Below are 27,581 nucleotides of genomic sequence, written 5' to 3'. Positions count from 1 at the left end.
GGGGGAGGGGAGGGGGGTGGAGGGCTGGGTGGGAGGGGCAGATGACATCACAGGATGACATCACAGGACAGGTGGTGAGCTGCAGGTGTTAAAGGGATAGTAGCATTTTTTTAAAGTGGGGTTGTATGATCTACAAATAGCCCCTAAGTACTTTAATTGCAGTAGAAGACTCTCTGCACTCCTCCCGTTAGCAACGCCAGCCCATAATAGCCCTGCCCAGAGATTTATTTACAACATACAGTGTTGTGAACAGACCCAAAGAAACGGCCTATTTTCACGGCCTAAAAGAGGTTTTACCTTTAAAATAAATACACAGTTCCATTGTTCACTATAATATAATTTTTTCCAGCCCTTCAAAGTGCAGGAAAAACACAGTTTTTATTTGGACCTAACCAACTGCTGATCGGCGGGCGCTAACCCTGGGCGGAGGGATACGTGAGTTGGTTCGGTCCAAATAAAAACTGTGTTTTTCCTGCACTTTGAAGGGCTGGAAAAAATTATATTATAGTGAACAATGGAACTGTGTATTTTTTATTCAGGTAAAACCTCTTTTAGGTCGTGAAAATAGGCCGTTTCTTTGGGTCTGTTCACAACACTGTATGTTGTAAATCTCTGGGCAGGGCTATTATGGGCTGGCGTTGCTAACGGGAGGAGTGCAGAGAGTCTTCTACTGCAATTAAAGTACTTAGGGGCTATTTGGAGATCATACAACCCCACTTTAAAAAAATGCTACTACTATCCCTTTAAAACAACATTTCCACAACGTTTCTGCTCCTGAACGTCTCTGTGTCTTCAATGTCCGTCAGAGCGAGTGAGACTCCGCCCCCTTTCACTGAGCATGTGTGTGTGTGTGTGTGTGTGAGTGTGTGTGTTCAGTGGAGATCCTCATCCAGTCTCTTTAATATATATTCTGTGTTCAGAGACCTGTGTGAACTCTCTCTGTGTCTGTGTGAGTCTCTCAACCCCGTGGTCTTCTTCCTCTTCCTCCTCCTCCTCCTCCTCCTCCTGGCTCCTCCTCCTCCTCCTGACTCCTCCCGGTTTAGACGTAGACCCTGGCGAGGGCGTCGGCGCCGGCGGAGGCGATGTAGGCCTTGGAGGGGTGGAAGGCCACGTCGTAGATGGCCTCCTCGCTCTTCTTCCTGTGAGCCGTGATCTCCTGGACGCACGTCTTACTGTCCAGGTTCCACAGACGGAGAGAACAGTCGTGACCTAGAGGAGGAGGAGGGGGGGGGGGGGGGGGGGGGGAGGAGGAGGAGGAGGAAGAAAAGAAGGAAAGAAATGGAAGAAGAGAAGGAAGGAGGAGGAAGAAGAGAAGGAAGGAAGGAAGAAGAGGAGAAGGAAGGAGGAGGAGGAAGAAAAGGAAGGAGAAAAAGAAAGAGAAGGAGGAAGAAGAGAAGGAAGAAAATGAAAAGAAGGAGGAAGAGAAGTTAGGATGGAGGAGGAGGATGAAGAGAAGGAGGAGGAAGAAAAGGAAGGAGAAGGAGAAAGAAAAGAAGGAAAGAGGTGGAAGAAGAGAAGGAAGGAGGAGGAGGAAGAGAAGGAAAGAAAGAAATGGAAGAAGAGAAGGAAGGAGGAGGAGGAGGGAGAAGGAAGGAGGAGGAGGAAGAAAAGAAGGAGGAAAAGGAGGAGAAGAAGGAAAGAGGTGGAAGAAGAGAAGGAAGGAGGAGGAGGAGGGAGAAGGAAGAGAAGGAAGGAGGAAGAGGAGAAGGAAGGAGAAGGAGGAAGAAAAGAAGGGGAAAAGGAAGAGAAGAAGGAAAGAGGAGGAAGAGGAGGAGGAGGAGGAGGAGGAGGAGGAGGGAGAAGGAAGAGAAGGAAGGAGGAAGAGGAGAAGGAAGGAGGAGGAGGAAGAAAAGAAGGGGGAAAAGGAAGAGAAGAAGGAAAGAGGTGGAAGAAGAGAAGGAAGGAGGAGGAAGAGGAAGAAACATGTCAGTGTTGTGGTGAAAATGAGCACGGATCTATTGATAGATTGATTGGTTGATTGATTGATTGATTGATTAATTGATAGATTGATTGATAGATTGATAGATAGACAGACAGGTGACTTACTGCCAGACATCAGGTAGATGCCGTTGGGATCCACAGCCAGACTGGTGACTGCGTCCAGGTGAGCCACCATCGCATGGATCACTTTACCTGGAGACACCGAGACAGGAGAGTGACTGACAATTATAAATCGTAAAGGTGAAATCCGGCGATCTGATTGGTTGTTAACCGTGGTATAATGAGCAGTTACCACGGCTACTATTCTAAAGCCTTATCACAGCGTAGGCTATCACTCCGCCTCAGGCAGTATGACTGGTATGAATGGAAGTTGTTGTCATGTATCCATGACAACGGACTGTTGCAGTCCGTAGCAACAGACAGTCGATGTTTTTAGGATGTTAAAAAACGGACTAAAGTAGTTGAATTGACATGTTGAAGGTGAACTTTGACCTCCAGAGGGTTCCAGATGGGAACAGCTTTTTATTCTGCTGGAAGAAAACTACATGTCCTCTTTCATATTGTTGTTATTGGTAACCGTTTTATAAAAGCTATATATCACTCCAGTCTGTGGTCTCTGCTCATTATACCACTCTATACCTGTCGTGATATATTGCTTAAATACTGAATTCACTATATAGGGAGTAGTGAGGAGGGAATGAGGGAGGGATTTCGGACACAGCCTGATTGACAGGTGGTTTGACTGACAGGAGAGTGACAGGTGAGTTTTACCTGACTTGTTGTCGTAGAACTTGATGTGTCGGTCTTCGTGGGCGGTGATGGTGACGGGCAGCGTCGGGTGACTCACCACCTTGTTGATATGATTGGACCCCGGGAGAGCTGAGGGGGCGGAGCCACAACAACCGTTACACACACACAAACACCGTTAACACACACACAACCTGCTAGGGGTTGCACGACTTCAGGTTTTTAAAAGTCGACTCTAATGTTATGAAAGTCGAGTCGACGTCGACTAGTCGTTGATGACGTCATTCATATTTCATTTTCATCATAAATCACAGGAGGAGGGAAAAGCTTTGCAACAATCTGTGTTCACTGACAGACGCTCATGCACAGAAATTAGTCCACAGAACAGCAGCTTTATAAACAACAAGCTGTAAATCAGTTTGTATTTTTGTAATATACACTCCTATACAAGTGCAAAAGATAATAGCCTACTCTCTGCTGTCCGTTAAACAATTATGGAGGAAAACGACACACAGGCCTCGTCACCATCACAGTCCTGCTCACTCACAGTTTTTTCCTGGTTGGTTGTTGCTGTTGTTGGTTGTTGTTGTTGTGCGCGACGTAAAGCTGTCGATATGAGCGGAGTTTTTTTTTTTTTTTTAATTGCCGGCAGCCCGGACACACTGCCCGCGGAAGCGCAGCGCCTCACAGGCGCTTGGCAGCAGCTTCTCCTGCTCTCTCTCTCCACGCCGGTCAAACATCGACCCGTCTGTATCTGCTCGGTTTTCCACACACAGGTCTGTCTCTAGCGCTGTATGTATGGACGTGTGTCTTGTCTATAGACGGACAAGCAAACTTAATCATCATTTTATTTTATTTTGAAAATTGACCGGATTCTCTCGCCTTTTCTGTGCCCGACTTCCTGTCTGGTACGCGCTCGTTCTATCCAGCTTGACGGCGCTCGTATTTTTTTCATTCAGCCACTCAGCTGTTGTTTCAAGCCGCTACTCTTGTACTGTTACATGATCAGCGACTAGTCGACGTCAAGCTCAAAACGTCATTGTGGAGCAGTAAAGTCGACTAGTCGATTAGTCGACTAGTCTGTGCAACCCCTACAACCTGCTGTTCATCTGTCTGTGTGTGTGTGTGTGTGTGTGTGTGTGTGTGTGTGTGTGTGTGTGTGTGTGTGTGTGTGTGTGTGTGCGTCTCTTACTGCCTTCTCCCTGCCCCTTCAGCACCAGTGCATTCTGGGATGTCTCCAGGTCGTACACCACCACGTCGCCGCTGTTGAAGGACGCCACCATGTGGGCGGGATCACAGCCGTTGAAGTCTACCGACGTGGGCACGCCGTGCTCTGGAGGAGGAGGAGGAGGAGGAGGAGGAGAAGGAGGAGGGAAGAGGAGGGGGAAGAGGAGAGGGAGGAGGAGGTGGAGGAGGAAGAGTGAAGAGGAGGAGGAGGAGGAGGAGGAGGAGGAGGAGGAGGAGGAGGAGGAGGAGGAGGAAGAGGAGGAGGAAGAGTGAAGAGGAGGAGGAGGAGGAGGAGGAGGAAGAGGAGGAGGAAGAGTGAAGAGGAGGAGGAGGAGGAGAAGGAGGAGGAAGAGGAGGAGGGAAGAGGAGGAGGAGGAGGGAAGAAAAGGAGGAGGAGGAGGGAAGAAGAGGAGGAGGAGGAGGAGGAAAGAAGAGGAGGAGGAGGAGGAGGAGGAGAGGGAAGAGGAGGAGGAGGAGGAGGGAAGAGGGGGGAGGAAGGAAGAGGAGGAGGAAGAGGGGGAGGAGAGAGGAGGAGGAGGAAAGAGGAGGAGGAGGAAGAGGAGGAGGAAGAGGGGGAGGAGAGAGGAGGAGGAGGGAAGAGGAGGAGGAGGAGGAGGGAAGAGGAGGAAGAGGAGGGAAGAGGGGGGAGGAAGGAAGAGGAGGAGGAAGAGGGGCAGGAGAGAGGAGGAGGAGGGAAGAGGAGGAGGAGGAGGAGGGAAGAGGAGGAGGAAGAGGGAAGAGGGGGAGGAGAGAGGAGGAGGAGGAGGAGGAGGGAAGAGGAGGGAAGAGGGGGGAGGAAGGAAGAGGAGGAGGAAGAGGGGGAGGAGAGAGGAGGAGGAGGAGGGAAGAGGAGGAGGAAGAGGAGGGAAGAGGAGGGAAGAGGGGGGAGGAAGGAAGAGGAGGAGGAAGAGGGGGAGGAGAGAAGAGGAGGAGAGGGGGGAGGAGGGAAGAGGAGAGGGAGGAGGAGGAGGAGGGAAGAAGAGGAGGAGGAGGAGGAGGAGAGGGAGGAAGAGGAGGAGAGGGGGAGGAGGAGGAAGGAAGAGGAGGACACACACATACAGGCGTGGTTAGCAGGGGGTTGTGTGACGTGCATCACGTGCGGTGACATCACTTCCTGTGGGCGGGGCCAATCCGAGCTCTCACCTTTGTTTGCGTTGAAAGTGCCGATGCAGGGGTTCTTCTCCGTGGGGTTCCACAGCTTCACCGTGCCGTCCGCCGAGCACGACAGCAGCCGGTTCTTGATGCCGCTGTAGGCCAATCCCCACACGGCGTCCGTATGCCCCGTCCACGACCCCGCCAGGACGCTGGGATCTGATTGGACGAGAGGGAAGAAAGACAAGAGGGGGAGGAGTTAGTTAAACTGAACCGAGTCAGATGTGATAAACAGACAAGTTACATTAAGTTACACAGACTTATGGGAGACGCTGGTCTCACGTTTGGGCTCATTCTGACCAAACGGTAGCTCCTATCAGAAAAAGAAGCAGACCGTGGTCGTCGTAAGGACTTCCTGAACGCTTTGATGTGACTTTGGTGTTTCTACAGTAAATATTTTGGAAACACTTGCGAGTTATAAACAGGGGTCGAGTTATAAACTGCTTCTCTCAGAAAATCTTTGTATTGGAGTCAATGAGGAGCAGAGACAGACGTGGCCGCACCGAGAGGCTCACAGTTCAAATTCTGTAAGTCTCTCTGCTTTGATGAACACATTGTGAGAGAGAGGACAAGTTTGTCTACAACTGTGGAAATAATCACGTGTGTAGAGTGTAATTTGTGTCCTGGAGCAGCGTGGAAAGAGAAAAGTTTCAGGCAACTTCTCCCACTCTAGCTGATGATGTCACACACTCTGACACGAACATTCCATGCAATACACACCCATTATAATCTCAACATTTCTCCAAATATGGTCATGGTCATTGAATTAAATTAATTTGTTACCGTAGGTGTCGTAGGGGTCGACGTTGGAGCTGGGAATGTTCCACCACTGGATCGTGGAGTCGATTCCTCCGCTGAAACACTGTTCGCCACTGGAGGTCATCGCCAACGACAACACTGGACCACTAACACACACACACACACACAGAGGAGTTAACACACAACAACATGATCCCAGCTCTGAGTGTGTGTGTGTGTGTGTGTGTGTGTGTGTGTGTGTGTGTGTGTTACGTACACATGGGCTCTGAACGTGTAGATCGGCTCCACATCAAAAGAGGCACTTCTAGAAAAAAAACCAGGAAGTAAAACGTCAACAACTACAGTTTCAAAATAAAAGTCATTCAGTGTTTGAGATGTGACGATAAAATGCTGAGGAGGAGGAGGAGGAGAGGGAGGCGGGAAGAGGAGGAAGAGTAGGAGGAGAAAGAAGAGGAAGAAGAGGAGGAGAAAGAAGAAGAGGGAGGAGGAGGAAGAAGAGAAGGAGGAAAAGGAGGAAGAGGAAGAAGAGAAGGAGAAGAGGACGAAAGGGAGGAGGAGGAGGAAGAACAAGAGGGAGGAGTAGGAAAAGGAGGAGGAGGAGAAAGAAGAAGAAGAGGAGGAGAAAGAAGAGGAAGAGGAGAAGGAGGAAGTGGAGGAGGAGAAAGAAGAAGAGAAGGAGGAGGAGGAGGAGGAGGAGGAGAAAGAAGGAGAGAAGGAGGAAGAGTAGGAGGAGGAAGAAGAAGAGGGAGGAGGAGGAAGAGGAGGAGAGGGAAGAGAAAGAGGAAGAGGAGGAAAAAGAGGAAGAGGAGGAATAAGGGGAAGAGGAAGAAGACAAGGAGGAGGAAGAAGAAGAAGAGAAGGAGAAAGAAAAAGAGAAGGAGAGAGAAGAGAAGGAGGAGGAGAAGGAGAAGAAGAAGAGAAGAAGGAAGAGGAGGAGGAGAAAGAAGAGGAGGAGGAACAGGAAGAAGAAGAGGAGGAGAAAAGGAGGAGAAAGAGAAGGAGAAAGAGGAGAAAGAAGAGTAGTACTTTTTGGCGGGGACGGTCTTGGTGAGGTTAGGAAGAGGAGGAGAAGAGGAGGAGAAAGAGGAGGAGAAAGAGGAAGAGGAGGTGTACTGTACTTTTTGGCGGGGACGGTCTTGGTGAGGTTAGGAAGAGGAGGAGAAGAGGAGGAGAAGAGGAGGAGGAGAAAGAGGAGGAGAAAGAGGAGGAGTACTTTTTGGCGGGGACGGTCTTGGTGAGGTTAGGAAGAGGAGGAGGAGAAGAGGAGAAAGAGGAGGAGAAAGAGGAGGAGAAAGAGGAGGAGTACTGTACTTTTTGGCGGGGACGGTCTTGGTGAGGTTAGGAGGAGGAGAAGAGGAGGAGAAAGAGGAGGAGAAAGAGGAGAAAGAGGAGGAACAGGAAGTACTTTTTTTGCGGGGACGGTCTTGGTGAGGTTAGGAAGAGGAGGAGAAGAGGAGGAGAAGAGGAGGAGAAAGAGGAGGTGAAGGAGGAGTACTTTTTGGCGGGGACGGTCTTGGTGAGGTTAGGAAGAGGAGGAGAAGAAGAGGAGGAGAAGAGGAGGAGAAAGAGGAGTAGAAGGAGGTGTACTTTTTGGCGGGGACGGTCTTGGTGAGGTTAGGAAGAGGAGGAGAAGAGGAGGAGAAAGAGGAGTAGAAGGAGGTGTACTTTTTGGCGGGGACGGTCTTGGTGAGGTTAGGAAGAGGAGGAGAAAGAGGAGGAGAAAGAGGAGGAGAAGAGGAGGAGAAGAGGAGGAGAAAGAGGAGGAGAAGGAGGTGTACTTTTTGGCGGGGACGGTCTTGGTGAGGTTCCACAGTTTGAGGGTGTGATCCTCGGACACGGTGACCAGACACGGCTCCACAGGGTGAAACGCCAGCGCCCGCACGCCGTCAAAGTGGCTGCGCAGCGTGTACTTGGGGTTCCACGTCTTCCTGAACGACGACTCCTTATTGGACGGCAGCTGAGGATGACATCACAGCAACGTGATCGACTGTTCGAACCCCTCCCTGCCCCTCCTCTACGTCAAGCCATTTTAACATTCAAAAGCCAGACTGGATGTGTGTTGCAGATCTCTGTGATTCAGTTTTACCTCTTGTCAAAAAGAATATTCCCGATATCCGCAACTACATTCTTCCTATCCATAATTGACCTCTGGCTAAGCCCCGCCCCCTCCACTCACTGGGACAAACAGTCAACACTCGGTGACAGTTGCTATGGCAGCTGTCACAGGAGGCAACTGGTGATTTTTGGAGACAGAAAGATTAAATATCATCTGGAAGTCACCAAAACTTCACTTAGCTTTACTGCTATGGCTGTCGGTTGCCGCGAAACGCCGATAGCGACGGGCTAATTTCTGTTAGCCTGTCTATGGAGTTTTACATTATACGTTAGCATTAAGCTAGCGGACTTTATGCTTAGTTGTGATACTGGCTAACATCTAAACATCTCTGACAATATGTTGCCTCAAATACGTTGTTGACTTAAAAGGGACAACGAGGAGTTTCTATTTGGTTATAAAAAAGTCTGATATTAATGTGGATGAATCTACGTTACCACTTGTTAATGGTCCATTTTAGATAAATATATGGTTTTGTCTCTATGGTTATTTTGTTATTATTAGTGGTGGTGGAAATGCTGGTTGAGCCGACCAGCGTTTCTTTACTTTCGGTTTCGTGGCGAGTCATGAGAATAACGCCGCAGAATCTCCGTTTATGGTGGGAACTACGACGGTATGTGATCGTCTTCCAACCTCTGACTTTAATTCTTGATGAATGAAAACATGAGTCTGTCTTGCGCCGGTCAAAGAATTTCACGGTGCGGAGGCTCATAAATGTAGTGTGAAAACACTTCACTTTTCCAAAACTCCTCATTGTCCCTTTAACTTAGAACAGATGTAGACATCCTTGTTAATTTTGGCAAAACTGAATTACAGAGATCTGGAATGAAAAATCCAACTATTCAAAATGTAGTTACGACAAGTCAGAAAGACGTTGTTGATATCTACAATGTTAATTCCGGAGAGTCAAGTCGGATGACTCACGTCGTAGCTGTAGTCGGTCTCGTCGTTGGTGACGGTGAGGTCGGCGAGGTCTCCCAGCCCCAGCACGCTCTCCAGGACGTCGTCCGACCCCCCCAGCAGGAAGGACTTCCCCCCGCCGCTCGGGAACGGCAGCGGCTCCGCTGCAGAGACACGGTGACATCAGCGAGTCAGATAACATCTCAGCTAACATTATGGGATGGATGCAATTAAAAGGGAACAAGTTCATCTCCCGAGGTCTGAGAGAGGCTTTCTCCTAAAACCTGAACAACTACAACTAAGACTCAATAAAAACTACAACTAAGACTAAATAAAAACTACAACTACGACTCAATAAAAACTACAACTAAGACTCAATAAAAACTACAACTAAGACTATATAAAAACTAGTCAATTCCTCTAAAATAAAAACTAAACTAAAACTGATTCTTGTTGAACTCACTGAAACTAAACTGAGATAAAAACTCAAACTGAGAAACTAAATGAAAATAAAAACTACTGAACATTGTAAAACCATAATAATAATAATAACAACTCACCCCACTCTGTCCCGTCTCCAGAGCTGCGTGCCTCCCCCGCCCCCTCCCCGTCCTCCCCCGTCACCAGGAAGTCAAACTCCTTCAGAGCCTCCTCCGTGTCGGCGTCCTCCTCCGACGCCAAACCCTCGTTCCCCACCTGAAGGAGGGGGGGGGAGGGGGGGTTAAGAGACATGAGACAGGACAGGAAGTGTGTGTGTGTGTGTGTGTGTGTACTAGGGATGCTCCGATCGATCAGCTGCCTTCATTACGTACAGACTAGGGATGCAAATTATCGATTAATTCATCAATCGATAGTTGATAGACCTTGTCGATCAATTAAGAGAACCTAAATTTAAGGGGAAAATTTAAGCTCAACATTCCTTATACAGGACTCTACACTAGTATTTGTTAGTTTATTTTAAGAGCACAGCACAAGCAAGAGCAAGTAACACGTTATTTAACCTTTAAATAAAGTTGAGGGTCCAATGTGACCCATTTTTATATTTAGGAACAGTAAAAACACCCTAAACATGTTTCCTCTGACTTTAAGTTGAACTTGTTTTTGACCAACACAACATTTGATACAGATTACATGGTCTTTCTGCCACTACACTATGATGATTACTGTATTTAACTGTATTTAACATTAATAAAACTCAGGCAGCTCAGTGTCTGCGGCTTTTTGACTCGTTACTCACTGGTTTCTGTGTGTTAGCGATGGTACAGGCTGAGTCCCGTATAGCTACAACTAGGTAACAGTGTTGTTGTCTCTTTTCACCTCCTCTCTCCCTTGTGTGCTCAGTGCGCTGCGCACACGTTTACACAGAGATCCGCAACATTATGTCGGCTTTGCTTGTTTACATTTCACAGAAAAACTCCCACTGAAAAGGATCAATTAACTGCAATTTAATAATTTAATCGATTAAATTCTTACCGACAATTAATCGCTAGTCGATTAATTGTTTACATCCCTAGTACGTACGTCTTCTGTCTACATTACAGATACAATGTAAAACAAACACATGGTTTTCTGTAACATTATGAATTCAGTTGACTGGTCGATACGTTACGACACGTAACTACCACACACACAAAAAAACAAAAAGTGTGAAAGGTTCACATCCCTGTGTGTGTGTGTGTGTGTGTGTGTGTGTGTGTGTGTGTGTGTGTGTGTGTGTGTGTGTGTGTGTGTGTGTGTGTGTGTGTGTGTGTGTGTACCTTGCTCTTGTGTTTCTTGGCTCTGTGGTGTTTGTCCGTGCTGATGTCGTCCATCAGGTCTCCTTCCTCGTCCTCGTCTTCGTCGCTGTCCTCGGCGTTCTCCAGGAAGTTGAACGTCTCCAGAACGTCTCCGGGACTCCTGCTCACACACACACACACACACACAGGGTCACATGACCTCTCTGCATGACCTCTGACCCCTCTGCCTGCCCCTGTGTGTGTGTGTGTGTACCTCTTGCCCTCCTTGCGGCGCTCCGTGCCGTTGATCAGGTGCTGCAGGTTTTTGTTCTCCACCGAGCCGTTCTGCTCCGAGCCCGAGAGGCCGAGCAGCGAGCGAACTCTCTGTGTGCGCACGTCCAGGATGGTGTCTGTGTATCCCACCTCCTGCAGGTACCTGAACACAACACACACACGGAGGGATACGAGTGAGTGGGTTAGTTCCAGATGCACTGCAAAAACTCAAAGTCTTACCAAGAATATTTGTCTTATTTCTAGTCAAAACAAATCTCATTCTACTTAAAATAAAACTCATCACATTAAAAAGTAGCTTGTTTTTAGACACTTTTTACTTCTTTCAAGCTGATTTTCACTTGAAATAAGTAGAAAAATCTGATAGTGGAGCAAGTTTTTCTTCCTTATTACAAGCACAAAAAACAAAAACTTGCTTTCACTGGCAGATTTTTCTACTTATTTCAAGTGAAAATGTGTTTGAAACAAGTGAAAATGATCTAAAAACAAGGTGATGAGTCTTATTTTAAGTGAAAAGAGTTTAGTTTTGACTAGAAATGAGACATTTTGACAAGAAATAAGACAAATATTCTTGGAAAGATTGAGTTCTTGCAGTGTAAACATTGGTTTAGGAGGGCGAGTTTGACATATTTGAGCATTTTATTTTAAAAAAAAAGTAACCTAATAGTTACTTTTCCTAGTAATTAGTTATTTTTATAATATAGTATCTCAGTAACTTTTGACTACGTAACTCTGGTGCTGAGTGAGACAGACGGACGACCTGAGGACAACACGGCTGCTCCGACTGTCAGGACTCATTAACCAACACCATGTTTGTTTATTTCATCACTGTGTGTGTGTGTGTGTGTGTGTGTGTGTGTGTGTGTGTGTGTGTGTGTGTGTGTGTGTGTGTGTGTGTGTGTGTGTGTGTGTGTGTGTGTGTGTGTGTGTGTGTGTGTGTGTGTGTGTTCTCACTGGCGGAGCAGCTGTCGTCCTTGTTTCCAGGTGAGCTGACTGTTGGCGGGAACAGCAGAGACGTCCGAGTCTTTGGTGTCTGGACGACAAACGACAAAAACACACGTTATTGATGATTATTGATTATAATGTCCACACACACACACACACACACACACACACACACACACACACACACACACACACACCTGAGTCGAAGCTGGGCGTCTTCATCTCTCCCTGGTTCAGCTCCGTTCCGTACTTTAACTTGTGATATTTGGCTCTGAGGAGAAAACAGCAGCTTCGTTAACGACCGACCTCGTTAACCATGATGATGTCATGATGATGTCATGATGATGTCATGTGACAGGTGATGTCATTTAGGTGATGATGTGTGATGTTGCCAGAGCCCGATCGGTACCCGGAACAAAATCCGTTCCAGACGCTTCTGCACATGTGGCACTTCCCTCCTTCTATTAGTTTACGGCGACACCGCGGATACGCATGAAAACAGTAAAAAACACGTAACAAATTTCCCTCTGTTCTATTTCTGATTAAATTAAATGTAATGTGACCGATCAGTTAATTGTAAAACATTTATTTATCGATGTAAATGTGGTGATTTCTGCTCCTCTGACCAGCTCCTCCTGAAGCTTGACTTTTCATTTACACAAACTAATCAATGAGACCATAAATTAATCTGCTCGCTTTCTCCACCGGCACATTTAGATTAATTTAGATTAGGATTGATGTATTTATATGTATTTATTACTGATGTTCTAGCCCTGACTGCACTTTATATATTATATTTATTTTTATATTCTATATCTATCTGTGCCTTTTTAATGTATGATCGGTGCTGTGCTGCTGCTGGAACCTCAATTTCCCTGAGGGTAACCTCCCAAGGGATTAATAAAGGACTATCTATCTATCTATCTATCTCTATCTATCTATCTATCTATGACGGCGTAGATTGACCGGTCGATCACAGGTTCAAGCCGAGCAGCTAGCTCGCTCTGCACTTCTCCCAAAACCTCGGAGCAAACTTCCAAACAGACGTCAGATGGATAAACTGACCACAGATCAGGACTCTAAACCCATAACTGTCGACTGTTAATTTCTCTGTTATGTGATCAGTTTCCTAATAAACATATTTGAAACAGATCAGGACTCTAAACTGTGACTTTCTCGCATAAAAAATATATTTAAAAAATGAATAAAGTGACGTTTTAACAGCTACAGCGACTTTTAGCTGCTCTACTGCTAGCGCTGTCGGTTGATCTTGTTCCGGGTACCGATCGATCGGGCTCGGACAGATGTCATGTAGTGACAGGTGAGGTCATGATGATGTCATGTAGTGACAGGTGAGGTCATGATGATGTCATGATGATGTCATCCAGGTGCTGCTGACTCACCTCTCCTGCTTCAGTGCGTACTCTAACATCTTTATTCTTCTGACCAGGTCGTTCTTCAGGTTCTCCTGACCTTTCCTCTCTCCCTGCAGGAACGCTATCCTCGCCTGGAGAGATGGAGAGAAGGAGAGAAGGAGAGAGAGAGGTTGACAAATCTACATTCATAAACATATGATTTATAATATTTAGATTCTTTAATATTCAGCTGTTCCAACATGTTAAAGCACCAACTGTGGTATGTCTGTACGATGAGTCAATAGGTGCGTTTACATGCAGTGTTTTCCTCAGTCTGATTGTAAACAATCGTATTAAATTAATCTTATTCGACCCGGGGCCCGTTGTTCGAAAGTAGAATAAAGATATCCAGGATAAGTGGAAAAGCCAGGTTGGACAAAGTCTCATCAGTCCATCCTGGTTTAGTTGGTTGTTGGAACGCCGAGCCAGGCTGAGGAGCAGCAGCTTTGTCAAGCCAGGTGTAACTTATTCTCTCGTCAGTAGACCACAGAGATTGATCACAGATTCACCGATGAGAGGACAGGTGTGGCCACTTTCCTCCAATCAACAGGATCTTAATGCTGACGTCAGGTGACTCCTCTTGAAAAAAAAAAAAGCACCGTCGCTGTCGTAAAGCTCAGAGAGAGCGCAGCGGACAACTGTGGACTGATTGAATAATCCAAAACTATAATCACAACTCAAGCTCCTTTCACAAATTAACAGTTGTGCACTTTGCCTTAATGATGAGCAGTGGAAGTTGATTAATTACACAAATCTGAAGTAAAGTTTATACATGGCCAAATGTGCAACAGGTGAAAATGAATTAAATATTAGAACATCATGCAGTCTGGTGCTTCAATAAATTGCCGATAACAATGATGACGAGGTCTATAAATTATTTGGAAGGTGCTCACACTCACTCAATTTTATTCTTATTTTCTTACCTCAACCAGTATTTAGGCCAATATAATCGTAACATATTTTATGAAAATAATTTTGAAGGCCCAATTATGAAAAAAAAAAAAAAAGCCTAATAAATATTGTAAATGTTTCATGTTTTTTGATTACTGTTAATGCATTTCATTTGTTTATAATTCAGGCCAATATGTACATAAGAACGTATGAAACACATGGATTTCTGATCAGAGTGACTGCTGACTTGACAGATAAAGACAACAGAATCAACTAAGCCTGGCTGTTACTTATTATGGTCTGGAGCAGGCTAGCTGCAGAGAATAAATCACCATAGTAACTTGACCAGGATAAAGGTATCCAGCTTTCCAACAACCGACTTGAGGCTAAATTCAGCAGGATAACCAACATATCCCGGCTTAATCCCTTATCGAGGTTTCGAACAACAGGCCCCTGTTTACATGAACTCTACATAAAGTGATCCACATTCAATCTGCGTATAGATGGACCAGCTGAAGCCGATTAGAATCTGTGTCTCAATTCAGGGGCTGCAGCCTTCGGACGACCCAGCCTACGCCGTCTCCGGAGGCAACGGTTTCAGAGGCTCCTCCGAAGGCTGGGTCAACTGTTGGTAAATGAGACGTCTTTCCCGATTGCGTCCAAATGTAAACAATGTCCTAACAACATCCCAACGTTAAACATTTGAAAGTAGCGCTTGCAGCGGCTCCTCCGTTCCTCCGCTCCTCACCTGTGTGGCCAGCGGAGCCCGGCTCAGCGGGCGATCACGCCTCGATATAGCGCTGCAGCTGAGCAATTAGCGCTATATAGTGCATTTAGCGTGCGCCCGTGTCTGTGTATCTATGTGCAGGCAGAGATCAGAGATGGTGTTTTAAATAACCATGCTAGCGTTTCACCAGCTCTCATCTCCGCCAGTCAGCCTCTCAAACTGCCGCCTCTCTCGCGTGCGGGCGCACCGCACGTAGACACACGTGAGAATATTTTTCTGGCGGGCCCAAGAATGAATAATCCACTCTATCAACCGAATCCCCGTTTACATGCGGCATGAAGCTGATTATCAATCGGCATAGACGACCTCTTTCAATCCAAAATACAATCAGTAGGTGAAGGTCAATTCTTTATGTAAACATTGATATTTATGATAAAGCACCAGGTCAGAGAGTTTCATCTTATTTAGTTCAGTGAAACTCTCAGGACAGGAAACTTCTACACCTCAGTTTACTTCCTGGTTCCTTCAGCTTCCTTTGATCTGATTGGACGACAACAACTTCAAGGCTCCTCCCACTTTACTACTCTTTTTTTTAAACGTTTGTTAACAAATCGACAGCTGCCCCCCCCCCCCCCCCCCCCCCCCCCCCGCCATCACCCCCCCCCTCCCTCACCTGTCCATCACCAGCAGCAACTTCCTGTCTGTGAGCAGCTGCTGCTGAAACCCAACACGGCGCTATTAATACACACACACACACACACACACACACACACACACACACACACACACACACACACACACACACACACACACACACACACACACACACACACACACACACACACACACACACACACACACACACACACACACACACACACACACACACACACACACACACACACACACACACACACACACACACACACACACACACACACACACACACTCTCTGCCCCCGTGTCCATGGCAACAAGGGGGTGTGGTGGTGGTGGTGGGGGGGGTCGGAGGGGAACTGGGGCAGTTCTCATGGCGATGGGGGTGATTTCCTCTAGTGAGGGTCGCCACGACGACGGGGAAACCAGGTGTGTGTGTTGGAGGTAGATTACATAACACACACACACCACTCTGACTCCGCCGCGCTCTGATTGGCCGAGGCTGTGACTGACAGCCACAGGTGTGTGTGTGTGTGTGTGTGTGTGTGTGTGTGTGTGTGTGTGTGTGTGTGTGTGTGTGTGTGTGTGTGTGTGTGTGTGTGTGTGTGTGTGTGTGTGTGTGTGTGTGTGTGTGTTTGTCATGCTCCTGGACTTTGAGCCAGTGACACACTACAGTGTTTCCACGGTTACAGGTGTATTGATCCTGTGGGCGTGGCCTCTCAGCTCATCTCTCATCTCAACTCAACCTTTATTTAAAGGACGATTCCACTCAAATCCAACCTGAGGCTCTAGTTTAGTTTCTAATATTTCAGCTTTAACAGAATGAAACTACAGATTTCCTTTTAAATGACTCCACTAGAGCTGCAACTAACGATTATTTTCATTATCGATTAATTGTTTGGTCAATAAAATGTATAAAAACACAAAACGGTGTTTCTCAAACCACCAGACATCGTCCTCAAATGTCTTGTTTTGTCCACAAACCAAAGAGAGACTCAGTTTATTGTCATAAAGGAACAAAGAAACCAGAAATATTCACATTGAAGAAGCTGCAATCAGAGAATCTGGACTTTTTTTCTTTCTTATAAAACGACTCAAACTGATTATTAGATTATCAGAATAGTTGATTAAGGCGATTAGTCGATGAGTTGTTGCGGCTCTAGTCTCCTGTCCTGGGAGCGGATGGATCTTAGGCTGTTTACATCCCATAAACACAGACACCGAGGGGTTTGTTCACTCTCCAAGAAAGACGACATGTTTGTAAACGGAGCTGCAACACAAAGTCTGACTGAGAGTCAAGTCGACGCTCTCAGTTTGTTTACAGGCAGAATAAACGAACAGTAATCGGTTATTAAATGAATCTTCAACTATTCTGATAATCTAATAATCAGTTTGAGTTGTTTTTTAAAGAAAAAAAGTCCAGATTCTCTGATTGCAGCTTCTTAAATGTGAGTCTCTCTTTGGTTTGTGGACAAAACAAGACATTTGAGGACGATGTCTGGTGGTTTGAGAAACACTGACTGATGTTTTTAACATTTTATTGACCAAACAACTAATCGATTAATCGTTTAAATGATCCACAGATTAATCGATAATGAAAATAATGGTTAGTTGCAGCTCTACAGGAGTTAGAATTAGAAAGTAAATCTAAACATTCATTCCGTCAGACCTAAAAATACAATTAGGAAACTAGAGCACAGGTTGGATTTGAGTGGAATTGTCCTTTAAATAAAGGTTGAGTAATGTTGAATCTCTTGCCCCCCCCCCCCCCCCCCCCCCCCACCCCCCCCCCCCCCACACCCCTCCTCCTCCTGCTGCTGCACCTGGTGAGCATGAATCAAGCGCTCCTCTCCTCAGGGAGCTGCATGAGGTCAGAGCGCCGCGGTGACGACACCGGCCCCCATTTACCTCCGAACAACTGCATCATTAACACACACACACACATCATTCACACACTAACACACACACACACACACACATCATTCACACACTAACACACACACACACACTAACACACTAAACTCTTGTATTAATTTACTTTGTGAGTTTAAATCTGAAACTTTTCATCGTCTTTTCACATCAACAATCAGAAAGTCGTTCTGTGGCTTTAACAGTTGTGACTGACAGTTGAACCCTGGAGTGTGTGTGTGTGTTAGAGAGAGTCTGTGTGTGTGTGTGTGTGTGTGTGTGTGTGTGTGTGTGTGTGTGTGTGTGTGTGTGTGTGTGTGTGTGTGTGTGTGTGTGTGTGTGTGTGTGTGTGTGTGTGTGTGTGTGTGTGAGTTATTTCAGGCCGCTCTACTTTTAGCGTCCAGCTGGGTCGGGGCCGTCAGGGCCGAGCCCAGTAGGACAGGACGGACGCCGTCGCCTCATCACAGCCCCGACCTCGCTACACAAACACTGACTGAGTCGCTGCTAAGCCCCGCCCACACACACACACACACACAGACAGGTGAGCAGACTGACCTCTGACTGGCGACTCTACGTTAACATTAAAGAGTGTGTGAGTGTTTTCCACAGGAAGGAAAAACAGGAAAAGAAAGAAACAGGTGAGGTCGTGTGACATCATCCAGCTGCTGTGACCAATCAGACGCAAGCACACCTTCACACAAACACACACTACACGAATTAACAGGAATATATGGGAATTAACACGAATATATGGGAATAAATCCGAAATTTACAGTGAACTTAAATATAGTTGGGGAAAATTTCATTTTACTTTTTGATTTTTGTTCAGTAAAAGAATTGATTGTTCATACAAGAATTACAACTTGATAAAGTTCTACTCACAAATAAATCTGTTGAAATGTCATGTTTATTAATTGTATTATTTTGCATGGATGTCTGCTTATGACTAAACAATATATTTACATTTATGTTTGGACATGATACAGTGCGCCCAATTTCCAGTTAATTCCCATAAATTCCATGTGAATAAATGATGCAATTAATCGTTAGTTGTCATTATTCTGAGTTTACACGCCATTATGTCACCAAATCATTTCCAACAGATTGTAGCTAACACAAAATAATTAACCCAAATAACTTCAGATATACTGTATTTCCATACATAAGTTTCTGTTTTCCATACTTTTCCAGACCTGGAAATGTATAAAATCTAATTCCATACTTCTCCAAACTTTCCTGACTACAGCTGAAACAGTTACTGATCAATCGATTGACAGAAACCACTGACAGCCAGTTGGTTGGGCACGTTACAAAAAAAGTAACCGAATAACTACATTATGAAAGTAACTAATCACCAGAAAAGGTAACTTTTGCATTACTTAAAAAAAAAAACTCAAATATGTCACGTGACTTGAACTCTCCTCGCTGAGTATAACTCCACTTTAACAGGTGTTTAATTATTCAGTGACGGAGCTGTTGAGTCGAGTAGAAGTAACAGAGTTGTAACAGGGAAAACTGTAACTTTGGGATTACTGTTAGTGAAAAAAGTAGCACCGTTATTTTATAACGTCGTTATTCCATCACAGTCAACAGGTGAGTGACATCAGGCTCTGATCACTGATCAATGACGAGTAAATTCATCTATAACGACATCCATCCATCCATCCATCGTTCCATCCATCCATCCATCTATCCATCCATCCATCCATCCATCCATCCATCCATCCATCGTTCCATCCATCCATCCATCTATCCATCCATCCATCCATCCATCCATCCATCCATCCATCCATCCATCCATCCATCCATCCATGCCGATCAGGTGTTGTTGTTGTTTCCACTTCAAAATAAAAGTCTTGTTTCAATATGAGAGAATAAATTTACACAAGTGAGCTTTTAATTTGAAGAAAAGAAATAAAATATTGATGCTCAGCTCAGATGATCAATATTCTACTGGTCAGAGCTCGTCTACCGCCACTTCCTGTTTCAACATCAACAACAACGAGCTGAACCGACGACAACACACCATCTCTATGGCGACCGTCATCAATAACTCAAAACGTATAGGACCTGATAACTAAACTGACCCAGGATCAGTTTTGCCCTCTAACAACGACTCTACAGCGTTGTCGACACCTCGGAGCTGCTGAGGCGTCGACGACGATGATGATGATGATGATGATGATGATGATGAGGCGCCGTTACCGGGTCATGTGCTCAGGTTATCGGTCGCTCACGGCAACGCCTCTGCTCGTTTGGTTCAGTTCAAACCTCAGCGGGTGTGAGAGTGTGTGTTCACCTCTTATCAGGAACAGAGTCATGCTGAAGGCATCCAGTGTCCCAGAGCAACAAGTCAGAACACACACACACACACACACTCTCACACACACACACACGGGGCTGTAGGGTGTGTGTGTGTGTGTGTGTGTGTGTCTGTGTGTTATGACAAAGACATGAACTGTGCCACATTTCACACATTTCACCACTTCACCATGTTCACACACTCACAATAGGAACCTGAATGAACACGTCCACACAGCGACACACACCCTGATAACGTCTCACTCCCACTGATGATTAATCTATTTATACATTAATTCATTAATTCATTAATTAACCCATCGTTTAGTCCGTGACTCAGTAAAATCCACATCAGGTTCATCTGGTTCTTCAGTTATTAAACTACAGCTGCAACAATAATCAAGTCTTAAATTAATCTTCAACTATTCTGATAATCTAATAATCAGTTTGAGTCGTTTTATAAGAAAAAAAGCTCCAGATTCTCTGATTTCAGCTTCTTCAATGTGAATATTTCTGGTTTCTTTGTTCCTTTATGACAATAAACTGAGTCTCTCTTTGGTTTGTGGACAAAACAAGACATTTGAGGACGATGTCGTCTGGTGGTTTGAGAAACACTGACCGATGTTTTTCAACATTTTATTGACCAAACTACTAATCGATTAATCGTTTACATAATCGACGGATTAGTTGCAGCCCTATTATTATTATTGATTGTGTAGTAAACAGAGACTGTGACAGACTTTCTCTCACAAGAATTGAGTGTGTTTAGTAAATTACACTGAGATCAAGTCTATTAAAGCTGAAAGTGTAATCGTGTGCATATTTTGGCTTCCTCTGCAATTTCTCTTTTACTTTCTTGTCACTGTTACTCTAAAAATTTGCATTTTGTTTGTTTGTCTTGCAGACGCCAGGACGAATAGTAACTAATAAGTATCCAATAATAATATAACAAGTTCTTTCACTCAGGTAAATAATCTCAACACTAACACTGATGATTCTATCCTGTTTGTTTTACTCTTATAGTGCTATGGACCTCTCTTTGGGATGTGTCTTTAATAAAGTATATCTATCTATCTATCTATCTATCTATCTATCTATCTATCTATCTATCTATCTATTAGCCTATCTATCTATCTATCTATCTATCTATCTATCAGCCTATCTATCTATCTATCTAATACTTTGATTCGTTACAGTCTGTCTGGTGTATTTTTACTTTATATTCTAATTTGACGCCTAAAAAAAACTTTAAACCAAGTTGAACCAGCTCCATTTAATCTGTGTCAGTATCATTATACACATTAATATATAAGTAATGACCTCTGACTATATAATATTCAACAACAGGGACCTGTTTTTACATTTATCAGACTTTCACTCACTAAAATAATCTCAACACTTTGTTCAGCTCAGACTCAACTTCCAGCTTCATGACAGTTTATATTCTATCTTCAGTTTAAAACAACTCACTTTAGATTTAATCCTCATTGTTTTTTCTCTCTGATGTGAAGATAAACTGGTTCAACTCTCTATATTCAACTTTTTTTCAGCATTTTAACTTCAGTGAAGAAACGTTGGAATTCTTCCTCTTCTTCTTTTCCCAGTTAGCCTCCAGCTAACTCAGCTAGCGTGACAAACCAAAATGGCTGCGTGTGGACACTAAACTGGATTCACTTCTGCTTTAAACACACCGTCCATCCTCAATAAAAGTTATTATTATAATAATTCATCATAATAACAATAACAAACCGATCAGACAAACGGGTAAAGAAGCTAACCGCTAGCTCCAAGTCGAGCTAACAGCAACAACAACAACGAATCCCGTTATTCAATGACCTGTTAGCTTTAGCTTTAGCCGCTAGGTTATAAACACTGGGGCTTAGTGTGAACCGGGAGGGGGTTGAGGGTTTGGGGGGGTGAATGTGGGTAACTTCACGGTAAAATGACGTAAACTAACAATCTTTTCGGTTTCTGTGTTATTGTCAGGCCGATGAGCACAGACAGCGCTAAGTTGGGCTAAGGCTAGGCTAAGCTAGGCTAAAAGGTACGCTTATTATTATGCTGCGTTCAAGACAACTCGGAAGTCGGAGAAAAACGAGCTCCGAGTTGTAAAAAATGAATTGAACGGCGTCGTTTAAGTTATTTGTTGAAGTTGAAGTTTGAAATGCATATTTTTTGTGTAATATTGCAGTAGCCTATATGAAATACGTTTATATGAAGCTGTGATTGTTGTATGGTGTGAAATTGTGATGACGGAAATAACGTTTAACTGTTATCAAGGCTGTAACATTATATGTGTGCACTCATCTGCAGCGTCTCATCTCCTCCAAAACCAAAACAAACATAATTTACTGCTGTATTTATTTTTCGTATTCAGCTATGAGCCACAATATGTCAAACTTCCTTCAGGTATCCATGTTTTTTTTTCTTCAGCGTGAACGCAATGATGTCGGGGAAGGAAGTCTGGGAATTCCGAGCTCCGAGTTGTTTTGAACGCAGCATAACAGATAAACTGGGCTAAGCTAGGCTAAGGCTAGGCTAGGCTAACTGTGCTAACTAACCAACCTGGAGCTCGGCCCTCTCCACCTCCCAGTGCGCCCGCTCCATCTCGAACCGGGCCCACTCGTGCTGGATGTAGTGCAGGATGCCGGGGATGGTGTACTGCTGCTGCGGCCGGGGCAGCTCGTCCGGCTGGTGGGGCACCATGACTCCTCCTGCTGCTCCTCCTGATACTCCTGCTCCTACTCCTCCGATCGGCGGATTAGCGCTGCTGTTGCTCCCCGGCTGCTGCTGCTGCTGCTGCTGTGCTCCTCCTCCTCCTCCGGGGAGCTCATCCATGTTTTTTTTTTTGTAATTTATTTATTTAATTTTTTTTTTTTTTTTTTTTTTTTTTTTTTAGAAAAGTAGAAGGAAAGTCCCAGGCAGCAGCGGTCCACTAAAGGCTTCCCGACCCCCACCTGGACCACCGTGAGTCTCCGCTCCGTGTGTCCGAGCTCCGGCTGGCGACGCTGCGCCGCGACGTGAGAGGCTGGCTGCCCGCCGAGGGTGCGCTGACAGCGGCTGGGAACGCGGCGCGGTGTCGGTGTATGGATCTAACCGGCCGCCATTACTGCTCTCGCGCTCCCCCCTTCTCCCTCTCTCTCTCTCTCTCTCCCTCTATCCCTCTCTCTCCCTCAATCTGACGCGCGCGGAGGGGGGTGGAGGGGGGGAGAGAGAGAACTAGGCCGCGCTGCATGACGGGACACATCATCATCCTCCCGATTTTTTTCCCTGTCATCCAAATACATTATGTGGCATTCAATGTGCGAGGAAAAACGTAGGAAATCGCAGTGTCAAGTTCACAGTGACCAAATGTAACAAATCGTTAGCCTCATCATAGCATAATTGCCTATGTCATTTTTTTTTGGCCAAATTGAGATATCTGCCTAACTTTCCTCTCCTACCACTGCTGCATCACCTTGCCTAATTGGCTATGTCCTCAACCAATCAGAACACTTTTTAGAGTCCAAAATCACTATCTGCCTAAGTCATCTTTTTGACTTTGCTTGCTAGAAAATGTTCAAATATGACTTAGGCAATTATGCTATTAGGCTAACAAAATGGGAAAAAAGAAGAAGAAAGAAACAGCGCAGGACAAATTTCCACATTGTGGACAATAAAAGAAACTAACTAACCAACTAAATGTTAAATAGGTAGGCTATAGATAGTAGGGCTGGGAATCTTTTACTATCTCTCAATTCAATTCTGAGTTTTGGGGCCACGATTCGATTCAAAATCGATTTTCGATTCAAAACATAATTTATCATTCATTTAAAGGTGTACAGAAAAGAAAATTGAATTTAAGCCCACTCTGGATCATAGAATTAATGTAATAACTCATCTTTTAGACGATGTAGGCCAAACTTTGTGCAAAATTCTATTTTTGAGTAAATCCGGGATGAAAGTGTGTATTTTTTTTTTGCATTAGATAATGCAGGCGCACGGATTATACGTCAGCCTGTACACGATTCACCAGCCACTGATATTGGATCCGTCATCCGTCTGACACACGCACACACACACGGAGCTCGGTCTCGCTCCAAGCTTTGAATATCCCGCCCGCTCGATAACGACCAATCAAATTCGTTTTCCTTACTCGGGTAAACTCGTGTTGCAGCTCGTGACAACTCGGCGCGACAAACAGGACAAACGGCCATTTCTGTACACCTTTAAATTCCAAGGAAATGGAGGCCGACAGCCAGCAGATTTTTTTCATTTTTTTATTTAAAAAAATCGATTTTGGGACATTTTATATCGATTCTGCATCGTATTAAATGAGAATTGCGATTCTTATGTGAATCGATTTTTTGGCACACCCCTAATAGATAGTTACACATGTACACAAGTAAATGTAGGCTATCAGTTGTATGAAATAAAAACAAACCTCCAAAATGTGACCTGTTAAAGGGACAGTTCAACATTTAGTCAGATCCTCACCATAACCCCTACAGTCACAGCAGTAGGTTCATCACCTTATCGGTGCATGTTGTTTTGAGATGGGCGGGGCAGAGACGTGAGCTGCTCAGTGAACACAATGGAGGTGAACGGTACAGGTCTCCTGTCCCTCATCAAACTCTTCAAAAACACAATCCAACAACTCCACAACGCTCGCTTTAAGAAACAGCATAGGAAATTATAGCTGCTGCGCAGCGATGGGTCGGGTCCGGGCTATTTTTTGGCAAATTTAGTTAGTTCAAATTCTGAGCAACAAACAGGAGGATAGGAAGACAAGCCAGTTGACCTTGTAATGTTCATTTTGCTCCAGATGAGGCTTGAACCCACAATTTCTGAAACCAAAGACCACTGAGCTAATTGGCAAGTGGCAGTATTTTCCTTTTCATTTGCAGTAGTGACATCAACAGTTATGTCAAATAAGCATTACAACACATACTTGGATATACCCCCCACCCACCCTTCGGACCTTAACTATTTAATGGACAGAAATCATAATAGAAGTAAAACAATAATAACAGTAACAATTAGAGATAAACAAATAACTCAATAAACCAACATAAATAAACAAAAATTCAGGCAAGATTAATAAGAATTGGACAGGGAAAACTGCAATACATGGTGTTCGTTTTGAGTGCATCTTGCAAGTCTGGATTTGATTTGATCTGCTGCCATGTGCCAAGATGAGATATTTTGTTACATAAAGAGCTGTCCAGGATCTTCATACGGTGGAGCTTGCAGGGTGTAAGATAAGTTCTGTGCACAAACTGATAATGAATAAATTGGTGATCTGGGTTCCTGGAAGATGAGATAACATTAGTCCATACATCATTCCAGTCAAAGTTTGGATCCCAATCTGATATGTCCCTACCCCATACTGCATCTAAACTGCAAGGCTTATATGATTTCTTTAACATATATTGATATATAGCAGAGACCACACCCCTTGTTTTTAATTCATCAAGGGATGTTCAAATAACTTGGCATCACTTGGTAATCCTTGTACCTTAAAGGGACAACGAGGAGTTTCTCCAGCGGCAGAACGAAAAATTCTGCAACAATAAAAAAGTCTCACGTTAATGTGGATGAATCTCCGTTACCACTTGTTAATGGTCCATTTTAGATAAATCTATGGTTTTGTCTCTATGGTTATTTTGTTATTATTAGTGGTGGTGGAAATGCTGGGCGAGCCGACCAGCGTTTCTTTACTTTCGGTTTCGTGGCGAGTCATGAGAATAACGCCGCCGAATCTCCGTTTATGGTGGGAACTACGACGGTATGTGATCGTCTTCCAACCTCTGACTTTAATTGTTGATGGATGAAAACATGAGTCTGTCTTGCGCCGGTCAAAGAATTTCACGGTGCGGAGGCTCATAAATGTAGTGTGGAAACACTTCACTTTAACAAAACTCCTGGTTGTCCCTTTAAGTGTAGCTCTAATCTGTAAGTAAAAAAAGAAATAGGCTATGTGTTCTGTAAATTAAAACTAGATTTAAAGGGACAACGAGGAGTTTCTATTTGGTTATAAAAAAGTCTCACGTTAATGTGGATGAATCTACTCTACCCACACTTGTTAATGGGCCCTTTTTCGATAAATATATCGTTCTGTCTCTATCGTTATTTTGTTATTATTAGTGGTGGCGTAAGTGCTGGTCGAGCCGACCAGCGTTTCCTTCGTTGCGAATCATGAGAATAACGCAGCCGCATCGCCGTTTATGGTGGGAACTACGGTGGTATGTGAACCTCTTTGAACCTCTGACTTTAAAGCAGATATCAGTGGAATGTTTTTGTTAATATAAGTCCTAAATAGTCCTATTTTCCGTCAGCAATCACTTACATGAAGTATTTCAGCCTAAACACGAGTCTCTCCGTCACTCTGCTCTGCTGTAACCCGAGGAGAAAATTTTCCTTGTGGGATACAAGTGTTATCCAATGAGGAGAGAGAACGGCATGAAGGGCTGTGTGTGCAGCCAAGGGATGCGCGTGAATGTGGTGACGTAGCACGAGGACCAATTGATGCCTGACAAGGGCGGGGGCTGCTAACTCATGGTGCGTTCAAAGAAACTCGTACTTTGTGTTTTTCCTTCCTGTGAAGTCGTACCAGTTCGATCTGGTACGAGTTCACGGGTCGGAAGTTACGAGTGGCCGTTATAGGGAACTTTCACAGACAACAGGATGGTAAAAACACGAGCTACGGGTTACCTGGAACGCTACCAAGTCGTAGTTGTGACTTGAAGCTGTAACTTACGGTTTCAAAAGCCTGCCTTGAACGCAGCATTAGCCGAAACGGCCGTGAAGCTGATATCTGCTTTAATTCTTGATGAATGAAAACATGAGTCTGTCTTGCGCCCGGTCAAAGAAATGTACGGTGCGCACGGAGGCTCATAAATGTAGTGTGGAAACGCTTTGCTTTTCCAAAACTCCTCGTTGTCCCTTTAATATGTTGAAATGTGCACAGGCCATTTCCATCATAGATATCACTAAGGAGATGAATCCTCCGATCTTCTCATTGTGGGAATTGGATGGGTTTACCCCTAATTCGTAGATTAAAATTATTAAAAAGTTTGAATGCCATTGTGTTGTAATGTTACATAGCTTTTCCACACAACGCCAGGTTGAGATCAAGTGAAATATAATCGGGCCAAATTTTGACTTGCACATTTTGGTTGGTAAGTCAGATAAAAGGACATCTCTGAGAGACCAAGGATGCACTATATTTTCTTCTAATGGGCGCCACGAGCTATTCTCTGTGGGATGAAACCAAACAGTAAGTGAGCGAAGAGTAAAAGCCCAAGAGTAAGATTTAAAGTTGGGCAAAGACAACCCTCCATCCCGTCTATTTCGCTGGCAGGTGTGTGTTGTTAAGGCAGCTGCCTAACTATGATCCAATGGGGAAAACACTGCTGATTTTAATGACTTTGTGTTGTGAGTAGTTCAGTGGCCGGTGAAAACATATTTTGGACGGCAGGTACGTAGGTCAAAAATGTAATATTCCTACTGACTCCCTCTTGACTTCTGACTCCTCTCCTTCTTCTTCTTCTCCTTCTTCTCCTTCTCCTCCACCACTTTATTAACACCTTCTGCCATAGCTACTCCAGCGGCGGCTCCTGCTACCGCCCCAGGTGGTCCACCTACTGCTCCTCCTATGATGCCTCCTGCTACTCCGACGACAATGTCTGCAACCCTTTTCACCTGCATCAGGAGCACACACACACACACACACACACACACACACACACACACACACACACACACACACACACACACACCAAACTCAGCTCCACAAATCATATAAAACATTATTTTGTAAAATCATGACCCCAATCAAACATATTTTTCCTAAACCTGATTGTTTCTTGCTATATTCCCAGACAGATCGACAAAGATGTGAGTCTTCCTACC

General features: G+C 44.7%; 1 protein-coding gene across 4 annotated transcripts; it reads right to left on the bottom strand.

The window, feature by feature from the left end:
* Positions 1 to 390: 390 nt before the first annotated feature.
* On the bottom strand, positions 391 to 22,827 carry strn3 (striatin, calmodulin binding protein 3). 4 transcript variants are annotated; one of them, XM_083998802.1, is made up of 16 exons: positions 22,254 to 22,827; positions 13,194 to 13,297; positions 11,988 to 12,061; positions 11,800 to 11,878; positions 10,829 to 10,990; positions 10,597 to 10,738; positions 9,400 to 9,535; positions 8,864 to 9,003; positions 7,605 to 7,783; positions 6,083 to 6,130; positions 5,851 to 5,972; positions 5,059 to 5,226; positions 3,881 to 4,021; positions 2,713 to 2,820; positions 2,047 to 2,133; positions 392 to 1,209 (listed from the first exon to the last, which is right to left on the bottom strand). In XM_083998802.1, exons 1-16 carry the CDS (start codon positions 22,524 to 22,526, stop codon positions 1,040 to 1,042), a joined length of 2,133 nt encoding a protein of 710 aa, XP_083854928.1. In that variant the 5' UTR covers positions 22,527 to 22,827; the 3' UTR covers positions 392 to 1,039. The 4 variants fall into 4 exon arrangements, with proteins under 4 accessions (XP_083854927.1, XP_083854928.1, XP_083854929.1 ...); XM_083998803.1 differs by having other exon boundaries at positions 394 to 1,209; positions 10,597 to 10,735; XM_083998801.1 differs by having other exon boundaries at positions 391 to 1,209; positions 10,597 to 10,990.
* Positions 22,828 to 27,581: the final 4,754 nt, after the last annotated feature.

Source organism: Trachurus trachurus (genome assembly GCF_905171665.1).
Source record: "Trachurus trachurus genome assembly, chromosome: 22".
In the NCBI taxonomy this organism is placed as follows: domain Eukaryota; kingdom Metazoa; phylum Chordata; class Actinopteri; order Carangiformes; family Carangidae; genus Trachurus; species Trachurus trachurus.
The sequence above is the reverse complement of the archived record's forward strand: the minus strand, read 5'-3'. Positions and strand labels throughout refer to the sequence as shown.

Excerpts from the sequence above, each read along its gene's own strand:
- strn3 (XM_083998801.1), bottom strand. The coding sequence starts at position 22,526 with ATGGATGAGCTCCCCGGAGGAGGAGGAGGAGCACAGCAGCAGCAGCAG. Across the intron at positions 9,536-10,596 it reads CCAAGAAACACAAGAGCAAG|GTGGGGAACGAGGGTTTGGC; the intron begins GTACACACACAC and ends CCCCTCCTTCAG. Across the intron at positions 4,022-5,058 it reads CACTTTCAACGCAAACAAAG|AGCACGGCGTGCCCACGTCG; the intron begins GTGAGAGCTCGG and ends CTCCTCCTCCAG.